Source organism: Takifugu flavidus, chromosome 14 (assembly GCF_003711565.1).
Source record: "Takifugu flavidus isolate HTHZ2018 chromosome 14, ASM371156v2, whole genome shotgun sequence".
In the NCBI taxonomy this organism is placed as follows: domain Eukaryota; kingdom Metazoa; phylum Chordata; class Actinopteri; order Tetraodontiformes; family Tetraodontidae; genus Takifugu; species Takifugu flavidus.
Window position 1 is genome coordinate 10,673,720 of NC_079533.1, and position 13,179 is coordinate 10,686,898.

A 13,179-nucleotide genomic window follows, 5' to 3' on the forward strand; every position below is an offset into this window, starting at 1 on the left:
GGCGACGGAAGGGTTTCAGGTGTGATTTGTCACATAAACCTTCAGGGTGATGTTTGTAAGTCGAGTTTGTGGAGTAGAGTTGTTAGTTGGGGACTTTACTACTGTTTTCATACCGGTGACGGTAATAACTAATGTGTTCTAGTCATTCATTAAAACTGTCCCAGTTCTGTGGCTGCCTTCAGCTGTAGACTGTTAACATCTAGCATATTGTCTTTAGCCATCATCCTTTATTGCTTGGGTTGTAATCTTTTGCATGGCATCAGATTTCTGGTTATTTATATAAAACCACAACTGCACGATTAGGAGCCAAAAAGCTGCAGATTTAAATAAAACTGATCACATTAAAAATGGAAGTATGTTACATAAAACGTACTTCCATTTTTAATTAAGCTAATATTCATGGGTCTTTCTGACAACTTCAGTTGTGTCATAAAGTTCCAAAAGAAAAGCAAAGAGATTAAACAATGCATAAGTGACTTATTACAAATCGAATATGAGAGCAGGTCAGGCAGACACACCCAGGTTGGAAGATGTTATCGGTCCCTCTCTGGCCTGTAGGAAATGGGATATGAAGAATCACTTCACTGCAGAATAAAATCATCTAAGAAGTCTACATCTACTGCAGATAACTGAAGAAGTTCAACAAAGTAGGTCAGAATTTTAAAGGAATTTGTAGCTTGAACTCGACTTGCGGTCTCCTGCTGTAGTGCAGTGCATCCTTTAGCCAGTAGAGGGCAGTCAGGGCTCATCAGAGCAGGAAGGAGCCCCATTATTCGTCCCCTGAAGTCAGGCCACTAATGAGACGGGAAAGGTCACCTCAGGATCCAGGCGATTATGCTTCTGAGCACAGTCAGACAAAAGTCATTAAATGGATGAGTAATGGAGGTTTTGTCTCTGTTTTATTTTCAGATCACCTTCAGAGGGATCACAGGTTACAGCTGACAGACACCGTGTGATACTCAAGATACTGAGGACATCTGATGTAAAGAAAGAAGAAAAATGTTAATGCAAATTGTACTAAACTGTCTATGTTGGGCACATTTTCACCTTTCAACTTTTCAATTACAAGTCTGAATGTGGCGCCTGACCGCTTTAGATGTTGCTAAACTACAAGTGCAGCACAATAAACACTCAGCAGCAGCTACACCTGATGGACACTAGGTACCATCACAAAGTCAAATCAGGAAAAATAGATGTGTGACACCAAGCTGAGCATGAAAATATATGTTCAACCTCAACTGTTTTCATAAAAAAGGTTATTTGAGCTGAAACAATGACTTGAGTGCTTTTAAGAAGGATTTTTTTTAAAAAATGGCTCCAAATTCATCCATCATGTGTTCAGGGGAGACGGGCCTGAGCTGTGGATGGTGAAGCTCGACTCCTGCTGGAGTTTGATGGGTAGAGGGTGAAAAGGTGACGGTGCCACACCTAAAGAGAACAAATAGGAAAGCCAGAGGAGGAGTAAACAGCCGCAGCACTAAGGAATGAGGAGAGGCCCGTATCGTGGCAGTCACATGTGCTCCGAGCGTCTCACCATTGCCCCCCTGGACTCACCAGCCTCAAAAATGGCATCTGGGCAACAACATGCAGAGTGTTTCCACCCAAACTGGCCAAATGTCTAACAGCTGAAAGATCTGTGTTGATTTTTATGGATATATCATTTAAAAAATGGGTAGAAAATGGCTAACTATAAAGAAAAATTTAAAATGTGTGTTGCTGACAGTCTAAATGTCCAGTAAACATGGCTCATACAGCATTCGGATACTCAAAACCGAAAAAGTGTGCTTTCCTCTTCAGATGATTCTTTCTAATAAAATATATTTTTAATAAAGAGTTACATGAAGCTGAGTTAAATAAATGTGAGAGCTCAGCAGCAAATTTTCACTCCTCCTCTGCCTCTGTTTTTTTTTTAATGCTCCTGATGGAGCAAAGGTCACAACAACACTGCTGATTTTTTACTTTTTCTTCTCTTGATAATCTTGTTTTACGCCACAGATTCCTGCTTACATTCAAACCCTGTTATTCTAATGTATTACAAGCTGTTACAAACTAACCTGTTAAACACCATCGACATGTTATTGCTTTGTTTTTACACTGCAAAACAATTTATGACGGCAACATTACTGAAAGCGTGATGCAACAAACAGTTTTGTAATTAGAAGAAAATCTACATGAAAATAACTCTAATTCTATAAATGAGGCTCATTTATTCCTTCTTATGCCCTCAGCTGAGACTGGTGCCCAGCATGTGATCGTGTCAGGCTCAGCAGGTAGATGTGGTTATCTGCAGAAGGAATTATGACCCGAGCTGCCGCTGACTCAAAGGACACTGCATTTATCTGTTAGATTAATGTTGCGCACGTATACCTGCCGCATGAAGACACTGGACTCTGCACTCGGGCAGACTTCAGATAAGATAGTCAGAGTTTATGAATAAGAGAGGAGGAAGACAGAGTAAGACAAAATATTTATCACCTCTGATGCGTTTATTAACCATCTTCAAGTGTGTGTGTGTGTGCGTGTGTGTGTGTGTGTGCGTGTGTGTGCGTGTGTGTGCGTGTGTGTGTGTGTGTGTGTGTGTGTGTGTGTGTGTGTGTGTGTGTGGTGTGTGTGTGTGTGTGTGTGTGTTATCTCTCCTATATGGTTACAGCAACAAATAATAAACCAGTGATTCTAAAAATGAGAGTAGAAAAATCTCATGTTTGGTTGATATAAAAACCTGTAACACCTCTTTTTTCCTCTCCCTCACGAGCGAGAGGAAACATCAGATAAGACAAATCCAGGCGTATAAAAGTAGATTAAAAGAGAGAGAGAATTAGATGTCATTATTCAGCACATTATCACCTGCACTTTGGGGCACATGAGTCATTTTATAGTTGCCCAAAGGTTAAAGAATGACTAAGATTTACCATCCAGCATCGCTTATTTTCCCGCCTTATGCTGTATTTTCTTTTAAGTTTTTTCCTCTGGAACCTTCAGTTAGGAGTTCTGGCTGCTCCTTCAATCCCTGAGAACAGTTCAGGCTCTTCTGCCTGCAGTCCTGAGTCTCCACAGCCCAGTGAAGGTGCTCAAAGGTGTGTTTCCGCCTAATAATAAGCGTGCGTTCACATCTCACTACATGGAGCCACAGCTCTTGTAATGATCCATTTATGACTGAAAGGCAGAATTACAGGGAGCGGCTCTCTTTTTGACCTTATCTTGGACACTTTTAATTATGTCTTTTGCCATTTTAGGCTAAAATAAAGTGGGAAAAGGCCTTCTAAAGCGTTATTGATCACATTTCCTGTGGCCACAGGAGGCGATCCCTTGAATACATATTTAGTGCAGGGGACACAATAGCCATGTTCTTGGCCCTACCCTCTGTGGAATCAGGATGTAGTGCTGAGGGGCAGGGCGTCAGGCCTGTTAAATATTGACTGCAAGTGTAATAATTAACCCTCCAACCTTCCTGATCCCTTAAACTGGCTGCCCTGCCTCGCTGCCATTGCCCGTCCGTCACATCAAAAACGCGTCCGTTTTCCTGAGCTGTCAGTCTCCTCGTCTCTGCGGCGTCACCCGGCTCTTCCTCGCCCCGGACGTCCGGGCCTCGCTCTCCGCCTCTGCCGTGACACCCCCCACCTCGCCCATGCTGCTCCGCGACCCCGTGCTGCTCCGCCAACTTTGTGGCCTCGTCTGTTGAAAGCGTCCGAGCACGGAGAGGTGAGTGACTGAAAAGCTGCAACCAGATTATTCATCTCTTAATTTTATTTTATTTTATTTTTTAAAAAAGCTTGTTTCAGACGCCTGTTATAGATAAAAACAAATGCTGTTTTCCACAGTTTAATATGTAGTTTTGCCAGTTTTTCAGGAACTTTGGTTGGGGCAATAATCTACCTCTTGTGATGAATTAATGATTGTCTGATGTTGTGTTTAGTGAAATAAAAGCAGTCCAGTAAAACATATATGGTGTAGGAAGACGGCTGACCACGAGCAACAGACTGCGCTGTAAAATCAGGCACAAACAGACTGAAAACAGGCATATACGTGATATTCCAGACGTTTAGCGAGGATGGTGACAGGCGCTGGCGAGCAGGAAATGCTGGACCTGCAGGTACAGAGGTCAGGCACACCCAGATATTCCCCTACTGAAAGGTGGCCTCATGTTGACAGCTGCCATAAAATCTGTGTTATCTACACAGGCCTTGGCCCTTTGGCCAAGCTGTTGGAGTGTGAGCAATGATGCCGTTTACTCCGGGCAATAAAACAGGGAGGAGGAAATTGTCGGGTCACAAGACTCCGTCCTGGTGCGACGTAGCTGCCAGACGTAGCTGCTTTGGCGTTATTCCTCTTTCATACCGACTTGCGCAAATCTCCGAAACCTCCGTGAAGGCCGCCTCATCGGAACTGAAGGTAGTGTCGGTCCTGAGTCTTCTGGTGTGCGCTGGATGTAACAGCAACTCCATGTGGAAGCTGTATGTGAGTTCCAGTGGAAGTGCTGTTACCTGCAGAGACCCACCGGACACATCGTGACCATCCCTCCACACACACACACACACACACACACACACACACACAGAAACAGCTCCACTTGGGACGTGAGGTGATGACCTATGAATTGACAGCCAGTAACTGGAGCCTCTGCCTGTCAGTTCTGTAGGCCACTGCTACGTTTGTCCCCTTGACCTGCAGAAGCTTGTGGATCTGCTGGCGTCTCCCCCAGCAAATAAAGACTTGCTTTGTGCTCGCTGCAACAATGAGACGCCTCAGGAGAAATATCTATCGACCATCTGCTTGAGACCCAATAAAAATGCAGCTTGACACCTAATTATTTTACTGAACTATGCTTTGTAATTGTCAACTTAATGGATTTTTTTTTGATGCTGTAATAAAGTGCGTTGCCGTAAACCAACGTTTGTCTGTCGCCATGTTTGCACTTCATACTATTGAGGATTCAACAATTTGTTCAAAGTTTTTTTGGACTTTTTATTTTTAGTTTATTGAGGATAAACGGATCGGTGTGTGTTGAGGCTGATGCACCTCAGGACTACGGCAATAAACTGGAAGCTCTCGGAGTTGGTCTGCTTGTGTCTTTTCTCCTTAATTTAAGCTCTCAGTGTTTTAGCTCTGCACACCACCACAGTGGATTTGAAAAAAACTCAAGACTTTTAGGTGCACAATTTCATTTTTAGTTTCATATTATTTAAATCCAAAACAGCCACATGGTGTAGAAATCATCTTTTTAAGGAAGGTGGGTGCACTCTTTCATGACCAGGTATGTGTTATTCCTTCATAATGTCAGCAACGACAGGCAGATAAAAGGTCTAGAGTTCATTTTGAATTCACAATATTTGTGTTCGTAATCTGGTGAGTCGCCTCTTAATATGAAGTCCAAAGTCATTGTCACTATCAGTGAAGCAAGCAGTCGTTAGGGTAAAGGATGAAAACAAACCCATCAGAGAGATAGTAAAGACATTAGGTGTGGCCAAATATGTTATCTGCTACATTAGTAGAAAGGAAGAAGGCACAGGTGAGCTGAGCAGTGCCCAAAGACCAGGTTGTGGTCACAGGTGTGGTCTTGGACAATCTGTTCCAGGAGGTCAAAGTTTATAATTAGCAGAAGATTTCACCAGCAGGAATACATAGGGTTCACCAATAACAGGAAGTTTGTTGGAAAATGAATCTAAAGGAGTCTGTGACATTCTCAAATGCCCAAAGAACTGGCAGTATCTCAAGACCGCTGCAGTACAGAACCCAGTGTTGGGTTGGGATGTTTATGGGTTCAAGAGTTCAGGCAGTCATGAATTTAAGCAGCTCATGGCTGCCTTAGAGGAAAGGAACAGGCCCTTGAGGGTTACCAATTCAAATCCCAGAACGGGTCAAGGGCTGGTGTGCCTCATTCCCATCACTCTGTGGAGGCAGCAAAGTGCTGCCCACTGTTCCTGAGCCTGGGTTGTGTGTTTGTTCACTACTGGTGTGCAAAGAATGGGTTACTATCACTAATTGTGTGTGTGTGTGTGTGTGTGTGTGTGTGTGTGTGTGTGTGCAAACATTTTGAATTCTACTGAATAGAAAAGTATGTGATCAGGTGAAACACTGCAGAGACCACGGTGCACCTTAAACCTGAAATTCGTGAAGTGTAACGGGAGAAAGGCCTCCGGGTTAAGGCCCAACAGCACCACCTATTGGCGCAAAGAGAACTGCAGTTGGAACACCACCTGAACCAATCGGCACCGCTAGCAATATGATCAAAGAGATAGGACGGTCGAAGGCTCTGAAACTTCTTGACTGGTCCCAGGGGTTTTGATCACAAAGCAGCCTATTATACTATATAACCTTGCATTACTTCTGTACTGTACCGCTTGTATCATTTAACCTCAACCTAAAGATTACTAACTGTACCTACAGTATCGTTAAACCTAAATCTTTTGCTTCCCCGCCGCAGAATTTTGAATAACACCAGAAGGTATTTGCGTTGGATGAGAGATCCCATTTAGAGCAGCTTAAGCCTTTTGGGGACCAAAATAATCGATAGTTTATTGGTAACCTTTCGTCCCGCTGAGTTAAACGAAGACGGAAATGCAGAGACGGGAATCATCCCGTACGAAACGCGACCTCTCTTCACCAAAGAAGGCGTTTAAAGAAGTATTATCGCTAAAGAGGATAAAAGCGAGTTAGATAAACGCACGATTGGTTGTTTATAACTAGCCGAATGAATATAACTCGAAAATAGATAAAGAACTGCAGTACATTTGAGATTCTTTATGGGGACATCTTGTGGTGAAATATCGGAACAGCACTTCCTGTGTCGCAGAGAACGCGCTAAAACAATTCCGGTTTGTGGGCAGCAGTAGCAGCATGGCATCCGACACCACTGTGGCTAACGTTAACGGCGGAGAAACCGGTTCCCTCAACGGGGAGCCGGTGGTGAAGCGGCCACGGGAGAGTGGCTCGCAGGTGTCTTCTCTCCGTGTCCCGAAAGAGCCGCAGAACAAAGTGACCGTTGTTCTCGGAGCGCAGTGGGGTGACGAGGGAAAAGGAAAAGTTGTGGACTTGCTCGCCATGGATGCAGATATCGTGTGCAGGTGTCAGGTACTGCATCTACGTTTTTAAAGTTTACAGATTTGCGTTTATGTTTAATTTGGCCTCCGTGTGCGTGCAACTCGTACAGCTCCTCCGTAAGTAGAATGCGTGACGTGACTTTGACGTCAACAACCTGGAAGGATTTCCCGGATGTGGAGCCTCTAACAGACGCTAGAATCAATCTGTCCCTTGGGGTTTGTTTGCTGCTAGATAAATGTTCTCTGACGGGGACAACGACCTTGAGTTACCTACAGGCGGCAACATTATGTAAGGCTTTAGCCTCCTGTTGCTACACAGCTGCCGGCTCCACCGCAGCCATTCAGTGACATGTACCTAAAATGAGGTTTCTAAGCATTTAACTGTCCCACAGGAGAGGGACGGTGAGGCCCCTTTCTTGAACTGCTTGCTGAGGTTTTATTTAAGGGTCTGCCTTTGTTATTTGACCAGTGTTGCACGAAAAACTGCCTTGGAATGAGCTGAAGGTTTGTGTTGTGTGCAGGGGGGCAACAACGCAGGTCACACGGTGGTCGTGGACTCGGTGGAGTACGACTTCCACCTGCTGCCCAGTGGAGTGCTCAACAAGAATGCCACCTCCTTCATTGGTACAAGACACCACCTGATTTAATATTTCAGAGTTTATTCCAGGCTTTGTTCCCGCCAAGAGCAGCATTGTCTTCCTGCCAAGTCCTGGAAGCAAAGGGGAACTAAACAATGAAACAGTGGCTCACGTGGTCACTCCAACATCCTTTCACAACGTCCACACACTAATAATATAAGGCAAATAGAGGAACTATTGATGCCTGTTACATTAGTAAGGTGGCATGTGAGTTCTAAATACAGATGGAAATAATTGTACTTTCCAGGGAATGGAGTGGTGATCCACCTGCCTGGTCTGTTTGAGGAAGCTGAAAAGAACCTTCAGAAAGGCAAAGGTAATGTTTCTGCTATAAATACATGCATCCCTGTATATGCATGTGTATATATGTACGCACATGTCCTAAAGATCTACACATGAATATATGTAGACATAAATGTTGGATAATCTGGCACATTGATTGTAGGATTACAGGGATGGGAGGAAAGATTGAAGATTTCTGATCGTGCCCACATCGGCAAGTACATTTTCAACCATTTAATCTGAGGTTTACAGCATAAATGGTCCTGCTGACGGGCTCTTGTGTCCGTCTGTAGTCTTTAACTTCCATCAGGCTGTGGATGGCATCCAGGAGCAACAGCGACAACAACAAGAAGGGAAAAAGTAAATCCACTTTCATCTCTCTCCTTTAACTCTTCACTTTATAGTGGAGGATGTTAATGTATATTATTATTGTTTTTATTTATTTATAGTCTGGGAACCACTAAAAAGGGTATTGGGCCTGCCTACTCCACAAAAGCTGCCAGGAACGGTTTGCGTGTTTGTGATCTTGTTGGCGATATCACCGTTTTTGAGGACAAGTAAGTTAATTACTTTATTTTATTTAGTTGTATATATTTTTAATTTGTACATTATTCTAATGACCATTTAAAATTGAGTGGAATAAAATAGTATTTTATGTAAACTAATGCTTCAACATTCAGTACTATGCAATGTAAAGTATTGATTATATTTTAAAAAAATAATGCCCCAAAAAAGCTCTATGCGTAGTTGGGGTTATTCAGATAAGTTTAACATTCAAAACTTTAAATCATGACATTTTTCTGAAATTTTAATTGGTGGATAAAGTCAAAAAATATTGTCAGGTGATTCCTTTGAAGCTTCAGTAATCAAAGCTTATCAAATATTAAAATTCCCATATACACATCTTAGTTTAATTTCTTAACTTTACATATTTTCCAAGTATGAAATGTGTATTTTGGAAGCAGCAGACGTTTTAGTTTCTTACCACCAGGTGGCAGCACTTCAGTACTCCTTGATATATGAGGAGTGTCTTTATTCAGCATGATTTGTGTTTATGTTAAGATAATGTATGTATTTACCTGCATGTGTGCGCTCTAATGAACAATCTCTGCTCTTCCTCCAGGTTCCGTTTGTTGGCAGAACATTTTCAGAGGATGTATCAGAATCTCAACATTAATATTGAAAATGAACTGGAGCAACTTAAAGTAAGAGAAACTGCAGTTAAAGTCCATATCCGTTATAAGGCTTCTGTTTATGAAGATGGTTAAGAGATTATCTCAAAATATAACCGACACTAATTTTCAGGGGTTTGCTGAGAGACTGCGCCCTCTGGTGACCGATGGGGTGTACTTCATGCATAAAGCTCTTAATGGTCCCAGTAAGAAAATCCTGGTGGAGGGTGCCAATGCTGCCTTGCTGGATATTGACTTTGGTGAGCACAGCTGTGCGTCATTAACAGGGATATGTTAACCTTTCTTTAACCGCTTCCTTCTCATTTCAGGCACTTATCCTTTTGTGACCTCCTCCAACTGCACTGTGGGCGGAGTGTGCACGGGCCTCGGCGTGCCTCCGTCGCATGTTGGCCGAGTATACGGCGTTGTTAAAGCGTATACCACCCGGGTGGGTGTTGGCGCTTTCCCTACAGAGCTGAATAACGTGAGTACAGATGTTTCTTTAAAGATATTGCTAATTAGGGGCAATTCTCATACTTTACTGTCATGCAATTGTTTTTGACTCCAGAAAGTCCACAGAATTGGTGAGAAAGCTGTTTTAATGCTGTGTGGTTGTGTTTTAGGAAACTGGGGATCTGCTTCAGTCCAGAGGGAGGGAGTTTGGAGTAACGACGGGCAGGAGGAGACGTTGTGGATGGCTGGATCTGATTTTGGTCAGATATGCTCACATGGTCAACGGCTTCTCGGCGTAAGCAACTATTCCTAAAACCTATTTTAATCCTACATTTGTAAACTGAAACTATATTTTCCATAGGAAACAATATGAATATAGAATTTAAAAAATACATTAGCTCCCCCTATGGTTGATGATCTGTTGAACAGAGCAACTCCTCCTTTCCAGGATCGCCCTGACAAAGCTGGACATTTTGGACACGCTGCCGGAGATCAAAGTGGGCGTGGCCTATAAGGTCAATGGAAAGCCTCTGCCGAGTTTCCCAGGTATGGTTGTCCCTCTGTTAAAATAACGGCCCTGGCCAAAAGCAAACACTTAATACCAGGGCTTGTTTTTGGATTTTGGACACACCATCAAAGTCTTTTCAGCAATCTGAAAAGTCATAACGGCATTTTCTCCTGGGTCACATGACCCCGCTGATGACCTCGCCTGCATGGTCTGTTGCGAACTGCGCTTATACACCGTTTGCGTAGCCGTACAGAACACCTTTTCTACCGATCATGGTGTCACACTGGCAAGATCACAAAGTCTGCGAGCTGCTCAGCATCCACAGAGAAGAAGAGATTCGGCGCCTTTGCTGCATTAGTGCTCGGACATTGTTCTATCTGCGGCCAGTTTGTGGAGGAATTCAAACAGCCACATACCTCTCAGGTCAGAGGTCAGACCTGCAACTGCTGGCAATGAGAAAAGAGCAGCAGAGGATGATGCAACTGCCACCTGCAGGGCAACATTGATTTCCCGCCTGTGGTTAAATGTATTTGTCCTTGATCCAGATGATTCATATCTGGCTCTTCTGCAGCAGACAGTATTTCATGGCGCACTCGGTCACGCTAACGTGCTTTTGTCACAGCGAACATGGACGTTCTGACACGAGTTACGGTGGAGTACGAGACGCTGCCCGGCTGGTGCTGCAGCACCGAGGCCGTACGGAGCTTCGAGGAGCTGCCGCCTCAGGCCCAGAGCTACATCCGCTTCATCGAGGACTTCCTGCAAGTTCCAGGTGGGTTTTGAACGAGCAGACTGCAGTCCAGCCCAGCCGTCCGTGCTCCTGCTAAAGCTGCCACGCGTCTCCTGTCCTTTCTGATTTCAGTGAAGTGGGTTGGAGTCGGCAAGTCCAGAGAGAGCATGATCAAGCTGTTCTGATCCGCCTGTGGCATTCCAGATCTTTGTTTGATTGAATTGAATGTACTTCACCAGCAAAGCTGTTTGGACAGGATGTTTCTGCTTCAGATTTACCTTCATTCCTCAGAGAGCTCGACTCCACCAGACACGGCCGCAGAAGAGATGTTTCAGTAGTGGGCGACTGTTGACACACACCAGATGGACAGGAAGAAATTATTAAAGGTTGCTGGTGCTGTCAGGCACGCACTTTTTAAGGAAATACTCAAAAATTTCAGGTATAAAGAGAAGCTGTAGGGACGATAAGAGTCTATCTCTGATGTCATCAGGCCGTGCCTGGTGAGGCCGGTCAGCGATTTATCCATTCCATTTCGTTCCTTGTTTCTAAAACCTAATGTAATTGACTCTGACACGCTTTAAGTCGTTCCTCAGTCAGCAGTTTGTCTTTGTAGCGATTCCTTTTAAAGGACCTTTGTCATGCATCAGTTTTTTTAAAGCCGTCTGTATGCCCGGAGGCGTGTGTGTCGCCACAAATGGAGCTTCGCTAGAGACGATTAAAACCAGACGATGTCAGTAACATCTGTTGAACAGTTAATACCGTAGGTATGAAAACCTGTGGTGAACGGCTTTACTACAGCTATAAAACGGATGAGTCAACATTAGGCAGCATCGGTTTGGTGAGCTCACTTAATAATTGTAATTACTTACAAAAAAGTCCTGTTGTGTCAATAGTATCAAAGCTTCTTGATCATCTCGCTGATGCCAATAAAAGGAACTGTTGACTTTTACAATTCCTAGAGTTCCTGTTTTGTTTTTTTATCTAGAAAAAGACAAATCTGTATTTCAGCATCACCTTTGTGATACTGAAATTAGAAGAAAGCAAAATGTTCTCTCGTGCAGCTTTTAGTGCGTCTCACCTTTTACTCTGGGTTGAGTTATTTGTCTTTCCTCATGATGTAAAAGCTCTTCAGGAATGGGAGCCATTAAATTAAAGTGTAAAGCAGATTCCTGCGGATCGATGTCGCCGCTGCAGCTGCTCAGATATTCCAGACTTTGTAATGTGCACATGCAGCGCTGCTTTCTGCTCTTCTACAGAATTAGACTCTTTTTATGGCCAATGATGCTGCTCTGCTCCTAAAACTTGATCTATGACTTTGACGTTTTCAGATTTAGTACCAGCCCACCTGGTGAAGAATATATCCCCTGATTAAATGCTGTAAATTACAACTCCGCCACTTGGCAGATTTTCTTACTTCATTAAAACAAACAATTTCTCTTATAATGTTGCTCTGATGCTTTTCTCTTATTGTCTCTGCTTTCACATCAAAAGTGCATCTTCTATTTAAAAAAAAAAAAAAAAGTTGCTGATGTGAGTAAACCAATCAATTTCCAGTCTAAGAAGTCTGTATCATCAAAAATGGCAGAAAGTAGATGCAAGGGCTTAATTGAAAATAAAGTGCTCATAACAGCGGCGTGGTCCGGCCTCCTCACCCTTCAGTCTGCTCCCCGATACCTCCCTCTCCTTTGTTCTCCACCTCCCTTTACTTAATTGTGAGCACATTTATCAGAAGGTCAATCAATTACTACTTGTCCACCTCTCAGGTTGTGTTCCAGCATCTATCTTTGTTTTTTCCACCACTTGGACTTTGATGAACTGCTCTTTATATCCAACTACGCACAAAACAGCAGGAAACGACGCCGGCGGCCTAAAAAAAGTAAGCACACTTTCTGACATCTTTGCCTGTGCGAACAGAAGAGTCAGTAGTCAAGGTTGACAGAGAAGTTGATATTTTGAGTCAATCTGAGGTCGAGGTTCTGCAGCCTATGTCCTCCTTGAGAGGATGAGGCACTCCCTGACTCCCTCTCTGCTGGGATGGAGCCGGGCTGCTGCAGGTGAGCCCAGTTTCAGCTGAGAACTGGGAGACGGCGGCTCTCTCGGATGGAATCGAAGACGCTAAATGTGTTTAACAGTTGATTCGGTGGGTGCATTACACACCGTAAATCACATTCAGTCGAACTGGAAGTAGAGATGGAGTGAGTGGTATTTATGGGAACAACATCTCTCACCTTCCACCAATCTTAAATCTACTTAAATCCTTTATTTTCCTCTATGTGTTGATATATACTCTCTATATTGTCTTTACTGGAATGCAGGCACATCAGCTACACATATGAATCACTACTTATGTAAAACCTTG

The 13,179-nt window shown here is 43.5% G+C and overlaps 1 protein-coding gene across 1 annotated transcript; it reads left to right on the top strand.

Annotated features, from left to right (window-relative positions):
• The first annotated feature begins 6,783 nt into the window (after nt 1–6,783).
• Nucleotides 6,784–11,772, top strand: adssl (adenylosuccinate synthase, like). The gene is made up of 13 exons (XM_057055325.1): nt 6,784–7,068; nt 7,559–7,661; nt 7,923–7,991; nt 8,121–8,171; nt 8,251–8,317; nt 8,407–8,514; nt 9,081–9,162; nt 9,263–9,389; nt 9,459–9,613; nt 9,753–9,877; nt 10,031–10,128; nt 10,713–10,862; nt 10,953–11,772. Exons 1-13 carry the CDS (start codon nt 6,835–6,837, stop codon nt 11,003–11,005), a joined length of 1,422 nt encoding a protein of 473 aa, XP_056911305.1. The 5' UTR covers nt 6,784–6,834; the 3' UTR covers nt 11,006–11,772.
• The last annotated feature ends 1,407 nt before the right edge of the window (nt 11,773–13,179 follow it).

Excerpts from the sequence above, each read along its gene's own strand:
- adssl (XM_057055325.1), top strand. The coding sequence starts at position 6,835 with ATGGCATCCGACACCACTGTGGCTAACGTTAACGGCGGAGAAACCGGT. Across the intron at positions 7,069-7,558 it reads ATATCGTGTGCAGGTGTCAG|GGGGGCAACAACGCAGGTCA; the intron begins GTACTGCATCTA and ends TGTTGTGTGCAG. Across the intron at positions 9,614-9,752 it reads TCCCTACAGAGCTGAATAAC|GAAACTGGGGATCTGCTTCA; the intron begins GTGAGTACAGAT and ends GTTGTGTTTTAG.